Source organism: Raphanus sativus, chromosome 7 (assembly GCF_000801105.2).
Source record: "Raphanus sativus cultivar WK10039 chromosome 7, ASM80110v3, whole genome shotgun sequence".
In the NCBI taxonomy this organism is placed as follows: domain Eukaryota; kingdom Viridiplantae; phylum Streptophyta; class Magnoliopsida; order Brassicales; family Brassicaceae; genus Raphanus; species Raphanus sativus.
This window is the reverse complement of record NC_079517.1, coordinates 21,078,585-21,087,199: the sequence shown is the minus strand read 5'-3', so window position 1 is coordinate 21,087,199 and position 8,615 is coordinate 21,078,585. Positions and strand designations below refer to the sequence as shown.

Genomic DNA, 8,615 nt, shown 5'->3' with positions numbered 1-8,615 from the left:
TGAAGTATTCTAATATATATGGTCATCCTTAAGAAAAACAAAAATATTCTATTATCTAAGGGTTATAATGAATATTTCCAAATTCTAAAGGAGAGACACGACCTCTACTATAAATATAAGGTTTCTAAACCTAAAAGGGGGGGGGGGAGAACACATCCATCTACAGAGAGAGACATCCATCTACAGAGCACAAATTCCACAGTCGCCAAGACAAGAATTCATACCTAGAAGACCATCTTCGACATGCCTACAACAAGCGAATACATGTGATTAATATCAACCAGATGAAGATATATGCTCACTGCAGCACGTCAACAACTAAACTTACTCGCTCAGGCCATGATCTCCAGCTCATCAGCAGGAATCCTCCATGCTCATTGAAGCAAATCGACAAGTTTACCATCTGTTTCGGCCATGCGCCCTCTAGAACAGATGACTCCTATCAACTACAGAGCCACGTGCTCCCAAGGCCACGTGCCGGCCAGGCTACGTGCCCATCTAGGCTACGCGTCTCTAATGGCTTGATCCCCCACCGAAGGATACATAGGCAATCCCCACTGAAGGATGCAGTTATAAATCCAAACTCCTTCCGTGGTTCCTCGAATTAGAACCGAGAAGATATATTTAGAAGCAAAAACAATTAACTATAGATCCTGAAGAGCCTGCGGTTATCACTATAGACATGCAGTTCTTGCTAAACAATTCATCTCTTGTGCTTCTACCAAGTTATTCACGACATATACTAGCTCATACCCATATGGAAGTAACCCAAGAGCAGGATCTCCTGGTTTATCAACAATCGAAGTAGGATAATTCACTACAATGACATGTCTCCTTCTCCATATCATTCCGTAGAGCTGAGCACGAATTGCTTGTTCTTAAAAATACCCTAACAAAGCCAGCTGCTGAAAGGAAAATGATTCAGCTAAATGAATTAGACGAGATCAGATATCTCACTTATGAAAATTAAAAGATATACAAAGAAAGAACGAAAGCCTATCACGATAAAAAGATATCTCACTCTCGGCTCACAATTTTTCCTGGAAAGCTTCGTTCTCGCTGGTCAAGTCCCTTTACAATTAAGGAAGTAAACCCTACAAAGCTATTACTCTGATCAGCAATGAAGGAAATGAATTCATAGTGAATGGACATAGAGTTAATCATTATTGGGCCAAGGCACTTATACCATACATTCGAACTGTAGGATTGGGCCTTCCAGCCACTGACTAAGTTTCATTTGAAAGTCGAGCTCAAAACTTAAAATAGGCGCTGAGTGGGAGGCAACCCACTAATAGATTTGAAAATTTAGATTTAGTTTTAGATCTTTCGCATTTAAAAAAGTAGTAATATTTTAGGGTATAGTATATATATACACAATAAAATAATAAATAAGTAACTTAAGGACCAAAACATCGATCAACGTCAAGGCCATTGCATCGATCGACGGTGAGTATCGAGTCACAGGCCTATTTAAGTTGACACTTAGCCAATTTTTGCCAAAAACCGAAAAACACTACGAAATATCCGCCCCTCGAATTATCTCTTTAGCTTAATCCACTCGATTTCAACCTCTTTATCTGTTTAATTCACTCAATCAACCATTCTACAAGGTATGATCTCAAAATTTTCTAACTTTGAGGTATTTAGGGTTAATGTTGAAGATGAACTAGAACTTCAACATCTGTGTCTATCGATGTTTTTAATATGCTGATGATGGATGTCGAACTCGTTTGTCGATCGATGTCGAACTCGTTTCTCGATCGAAGTCGAACTCGTTTGTCGATCGACATTACTGTTTCATCATCCTCGCTAACTTCTTATTTTCTCTTGCGTCTTTGGTTGCAGATGTTTGAAAGAAGAACGAAGAGTCATCTTGATCGTGCTGGAAGCTCTAATGCACCACCTCCACCACCAGTTCTTGAGCAAGACCATTGGCCAAGGGAAAGGGAAGGAGAACACATTAAGGCATGAGAGCAGAATTGTAACATCCCGAGTTGTGATATGTGAAAAGGCTTAAGAGAATTGATTTGGCTACCTATGTCACCAAAGTTGACTTACCTTTCCGTCATACATCCGTTTAGAACTCCAGAGTTAAGCGTGCTTGGGCTGGAGTAGTGAAAGGATGGATGACCTATCCGGAAGAAGTGATTCGCGATACCGTGCGAGTGAGCTCAAAGCATGGAGAAAGGTCAGGTGGTGATTGCAGGGTCAGTAAACAATGATTTCGAGCCTTGGAAAATTAACAGACCGACCGTCGGATGGGATGAGGCCTATGGGCCGAGAGAGCGGGCATGGGCGGCCCATTAGCCGTGTACGGGTTGGGGCGTTACAAGTGGTATCAGAGCTTGTTAGCCGTCTCGGTTCTGACCTGAGAGGCATCTTGAGACCTGTCGTGGGGCGCAACGATGGTGTTGCGTTCTTTGAGAGGGGTGAATTGTAACATCCCGAGTTGTGATATGTGAAAAGGCTTAAGATAATTGATTTGGCTACCTATGTCACCAAAGTTGACTTACCTTTTCTGTCATACATCCATTTAAAACTCCAGAGTTAAGCGTGCTTGGGCTGGAGTAGTGAAAGGATGGGTGACCTATCGGGAAGTGATTCGCGATACTGTGTGAGTGAGGTCAAAGCACTGAGATAGGTCCGGTGGTCATTTCAGGGTCAGTAAACAATGATTTCGAGCCTTCGAAAATTAATAGACCGACCATCAGATGGGACGGGGCCCACGGGCCGAGAGAGCGGGCGTGTGCGGCCCATTAGCCGTCCGGTGGTCATTGCAGGGTCAGTAAACAATGATTTCGAGCCTTGGAAAATTAATAGACCGACCATCGGATGGGAGGGGGCCCACGGGCCGAGAGAGCGGGCGTGTACGGCCCATTAACCGTGGACGGGTCGGGGAGTTACAGGTATGCTGCTCCTCGAGCTTCTGTCATAAGAAAAGATTGCACCCACCATGAGATTACAGAGACGTGGGCTGACTATGACAGCCTGTTCTACAATGCATGGCATGATGTCATCATTGAGCCTACACGTTTCATCGACTGGTCAGCTGTATATCAATTGGGGCTCAAGGAAGATCTGGAGGAGATGATCAGAGAGTTGGGCTATGGCCACATGGTCACTAGATCATTCGACCTTTACCCCGAGCTGGTCAGACAGTTCATAGCCACGATACAGGTCTACTACACACACAAAAGGGTGAAGAGAACAAACGAGGGCACTTTGACTTTCTTGATCCGAGACGTCAGATACATGCTCCCTCTCACCAAACTATGCGAGATCTACGGGTTCGAGAACCTTGAGTACTCACGCTGCATTGTCCCCACCTTTCCTGGGCAGTCACATTTATGGGGACTATTGGCTGCATGATACCTTGATTCAAGGCTTGATTCAGGGGCAGTCACCCAGACCGATATCCGCTACCCGAATCTGCGCTACTTCATCAAGGTGCTTCCCAACACGCTGTTGTGCAAGATGGAACGAAACAAGGTGTGAGTGCAGGAGCTTACATTGCTTATGTGGTGAGGATTTGGTCGACTTGGGTGATTTGCAGGGACCAGCGGACGATCAGTTGCCTAACCTCCGGGCTGTTTTTGCTGAGCATTTGGTTAAGCTGAAGATGAAGCCATTCCTAGGGACTGGTACAAAGAAAGAGATAGGCGGGAGTCTACTTACACCGATTTGCAGGCACTTCATGCTTTTTTGGAGCAGGCCACAGTCATTAGGGATTGTAACTTCATGGATGCAGTGCACCTTACGATCACACAGTGGCTCCAGGAGGTTTGTTTTTTGAGTTTTAGGGACGGCGCAGGTACACACTTACTACAGTTACCCCATCGGACAGCTACAGATTTCCAAGGCGAGCTCACCAGGCTCAAATTCCATCCATACGCGCTGCTCCTCCGCAACACGGCCATAGGCCTCGCAGACATGCTGTGCCCCGAGCCTCCAGAGCACCTCACGGGCATCCAGAGGGTTCTCTTCCTGACTTCCCGGTAATGCCAAACATCCTTATACACGATCATGTTGATTTCCATCGCATTGTAGTAGATGCTCTCACTTCCATCTGGGCTAGAGTGTCGCGATGCTGCTGCATGAGTAAAGGTATTGTCAGAGCGAGATTACCATAAGCTGCAGGCCCCTCCCAATGGTGGGAACATCGCTACCAGGCTCTGCTTTCTTGACTAAGCTACAAAGACGTGACCACCTTGTCTCCAGTAGTGACGTACTAAATTGGCCGTCTTGGGATGTGTTGGTGAAGTTGCAGTTCCTCTCTAGTCAATCTTTTGTATACCGGTCATGTATCAACGGTGTCGTCTTGAGATGTGATTGATTCTCAGACCTACTCCGTATCGATATCGATACATAATCAGTCGGTTTAAGACATGTTTTCAACATATGGGTTTATACTTTGCAACTTCCCTTTTAATTAGATTAGTTTGTTTAGTATAGTTTTTGTTGTAGCTAGTTAATAGTCTCTTGTGCACAAAAAAAGAAGTTAATCGTCCTGTATCTTTGTAATTTATTGTCAAAATCGAAAATATTATATAATCCCTACATTTCTTAATATATGATGTTTTGGTTGGATGCATAAAGATTAAAAAAATTACATTTTCTAAAAATTATTTTTAAAATGATATAATTTTAATATTATTCAACCAATTATAAAAAACCTGTAAAATTTTATTGGTTAAACAATTTTTAATAAAGTTTAAGCTAACCTTAAAACTTTAAAATATCTTATATTTTGAAAGAATTTAAATCTTATGAAACTTACGAGGAAGCAATATTGATACAAAAGAAGTTACAAAAAAAAATATATATATATTGATACAAAAGAAAAAAAAAACTTATTTTAATATATTTTAGCATTTCTTCCGATTTTTAGTGGCCTGTTATTCTTTTTGTTTTCTTTGGTATAATTGTACTATTTTTGTTTGATTTGTGGCCACATATTTTGGGTCTTACCTCCGTAGTAAATCCATAGCAGAGGGATTCTACGAAGGTTCCTTTATTATCTCAATAATAGAAGCATTTTATAGATTTAACCAGTTGCTAAAAAAAACCCTGTCAATCCCTTTCTGCAATTGCTTTCTAAAAAAGCGGTGTTATATTGCTTCAATCTCAATCATACTATAATGGCTTCGTCTTCTTTTTCTCTTTCTCCTCTATCTTCTCTGCCACGAAATTGGAAGCATCATGTCTTCCCGAGCTTCCATGGAGCAGACGTCCGCAAATCCTTTCTCAGTCACATTCTGAAGGAGTTCAGAAGCAAAGGAATTAGCACTTTCATTGACAATGATATCGAGAGGAATAAGTCGATCGGTCCCCAGCTCATCGATGCTATTAAAGGATCGGAAATTGGGATTGTCTTGCTCTCCAAGAACTATGCTTCTTCGTCTTGGTGCCTAAACGAGTTAGTGGAGATCATGAAGTGTAGGACAGAGCTTGGTCAGACAGTAATGACCATTTTCTATGAAGTGGATCCAGCTGATATAAAGAAGCAGAGGAAAGATTTTGGGAAGTCCTTCAGAAAAACATGTAAAGGCAAAACAAGTGACGAGATTGAGACATGGAAAAAAGCTTTGGAAGGTGTGGCCACCATCGCTGGTTACCATTCAAACAACTGGTATACATATATGCCATTTTTGTTTTTTACTTGTCCTAGCTGATATTTCACATTAGGACGTCAAACTCTATTTCTCTCCCTTTTTTTGTCCCACTACTGATATTACATAATTTTTTTTGTATAAAAATACCAATAACTACCCATTTTAACGGAATTATAAATTAATTTCTTTAGGGATAATGAAGCAGCCATGATCGAAAAAATAGCAACTGATGTTTCAAACTTGTTGAATAATTCCACGACATCAAGAGATTTCAAGGAATTGGCTGTGTCCGGAGCTCATATGGAAAAAAGGAATTTTTTTTTTTTGAATGTCTAAGAGGTTCTGGACATGTAAGCCTATGCATTCTCTTATGGCGAAGTCTGTACCATCTAATTTAATTTTTATTTGAAGAGTAAACCTTTTTCAACTCGACTTGAATATGTGACCTTCAGAATCCAATATAGAAAATAAAGAACATTACTATTGACAAATTTGGATTAAATGAGGATAATTGGGATTTATCAAATGCCTTATCAAGGTATGTCCAATGCGCAACTAAAACTACATAGCAAATATCTCTCAAATGATCAATTAGAAAGATATTATGAATCTTTATGAATAGACAAGAAATTGTTTCTCATTCTTGATGATGTAGATCATCTAAGACAAGTAGATTATTGACAAAAGAAATTTAATGTTTTTGCCCTGGAGTCATATTATCATTACAAAAGAAGACCTAAGGATTTGATGAGATCAGTTTTGCTTAAGCTTCGATTCTTGTTAGGTAACCAAAACGAGTTTTTCTGTTTCTGATCTTGAACCTATCATGGATATCTTGTTCTGATCAGATTATACGTGTGTTCAGCTTGAAGCTTATAGCAACCCAGATCATTTAAATCTTGAGAAAAACCGGTAAGCCTTAGTTCTAGTTCAGAACAGTTTTGTTTGGAACCAGTGGACTGCTTTGTTAAACTTACTATCTGGATCAGTTGAGCTATGATTAGTTAAGTTCAGTATAGGCTTAATTTTGTTGGTTCAGTTGAATATAGCATGTGTTCAGAGCAGTACGAGTTCAGCTTGTGGTTGGATCAAATTTCTTTAAGCATTTCTGATCATAATCAGGTTATATGCCTATGTTTGGATGCCTCAGATAAGTCATGGTCAGTCTGATGGTCCGTGTGAGACCTTGCCCATCTTGGAGTATTAACACGTTCTGTTTTGGTTCAGTTGGTCGGAAGAAGTCTGAAGATCAGTCTGGGCAACCTTATGGACGTTTTGAAGCAGAAGTGAAGTGTACTGTGATTAGCTAGAGTCTAGTCTTTCTTAGCCAATCTCATAGATCAAAGGTGCGTCTAGATAGATGAGTTTTAGGAATGAGTGTTGCGTGATTAAAATTACTGATTATGCTTGATTGTTAAGCAAGTCTCTTAGTCAATGATTATGGTGATGTGTTTACTTGTGTAAACACTTAAGAATTATTAAGAATTATTCTTTGAGATTTATTCAGAGCCTTAATACTTGTTCTCAAGTACTAATATATAAGTATATTATTTCACATATGAGTATGAATCATGTGAAGTCTTATTGTATATTCACTCTCCCGAAAGTTCCCGCATTACCGTGAATTGTTCCTGCGATATGGAACAAGGTCACGAACACACGATGATGGGGTCGCACCCTGGAGGCCGTGTAACCGCATGCAGCGTTAGATGTTTAATCTTGGAATATCTATTGGCGATGATGGTTATATTTATTTTTCCGCTAGGATCGGTTAGCCTTGGTGGTTTTCCGGGTTTAGTCTATATATATATATATATCTGTATGATAGAATGGCGGGTGTCGTGGAGGTGATATTTAAGATAAGATTCACATCGATGGAATGATATGCCTTATATATGTATTTTTATTAGTTATGTAATATATTTCCACTGCATACAAATGGAGTTGATTGCTCGGAATATTATTGATATATGTTGGGGTGCGGGATTAGACTCACTGAGTAAACTAGTTACTCATGACTCATTTGTGATGCAGGTAACCAGTAGAGGGGAGACCTTACTCTAGGATGGGAAGGAACAGCATTAGGCAGTGGTTAGTTTGATATTTTATCCTTGCAAAATCGTTTTGATATTTTTTATGTATAAGATTTGTTGACCGAAAACCGCAAGGTTAATTTGTAACAAATTTTGCAAGATGATTTTGAATGATATATATGTATAAAGAATGTTTTTAAAGTACGGGGTCCATATGATATTAGTCCTTGTCTGGACGAACTAACTATCAGGTATTGCTTTGTCGGGTTGAAAAGCCTAGAGTGATATCCGATACGAGCGTTGGTGTTCTTTAGTTGTTGGTCTAAGGCGATCAGAAGTATTCTGTGAACCTCGGATCAACCATCTAGGAACATCGACCATGTCATTTCCGGTCATCTACGATCCGGGGTGTCACACCAATAACCACTGCCAAATGACATGAAACCTTCAATTCGACATGAAAATCACCTTCTTCCAGCTTCTCTTGCTTAGCCACTTCCCAAAGATCATGACCTATGATGACATTGACCTAGTGCCTCTATTTTGCCTCAGATTCCCCAATTGGAGTCTTTGCTTCTTCACAGCTTCTGCAATCTAAACAACCTAGGTCTTTATCTTATTCACAACCTTAGAAATCTGTTGAAACTGAATGTAAAGCTCCTTGTCATGAGTGTTCAGAGCTTTAAATTTCCCATTCAGCTCAATGTGGACGGAGTCCAACTTCTGATTTAAATCAACAACCATCTTTTTCTGACCTTCAAGGATCTGTTCACTTGGCGTTTTTCGACTAATTGTGGATTGTTGTTTTGCCGTTAAGTGATTGGATGGAGCAGTGGTCGCTCAAACATTTTGGCTTGGTCTGAAGGATGTGTTCAGCCGCATAGCCGACGACGTTGCTGGTCTCAGATTAGACCATGGCACGTTCGTGTTAACGTTAAGGTCATGTTAGTTTAGAATTTTCCTAAAGTGG

General features: G+C 40.4%; 1 protein-coding gene across 1 annotated transcript; it reads left to right on the top strand.

Moving 5' to 3' along the window:
- Positions 1–5,005: 5,005 nt before the first annotated feature.
- Positions 5,006–6,044, top strand: LOC108859608 (probable disease resistance protein RPP1). The gene is made up of 2 exons (XM_018633520.2): positions 5,006–5,629; positions 5,804–6,044. Exons 1-2 carry the CDS (start codon positions 5,139–5,141, stop codon positions 5,946–5,948), a joined length of 636 nt encoding a protein of 211 aa, XP_018489022.1. The 5' UTR covers positions 5,006–5,138; the 3' UTR covers positions 5,949–6,044.
- Positions 6,045–8,615: the final 2,571 nt, after the last annotated feature.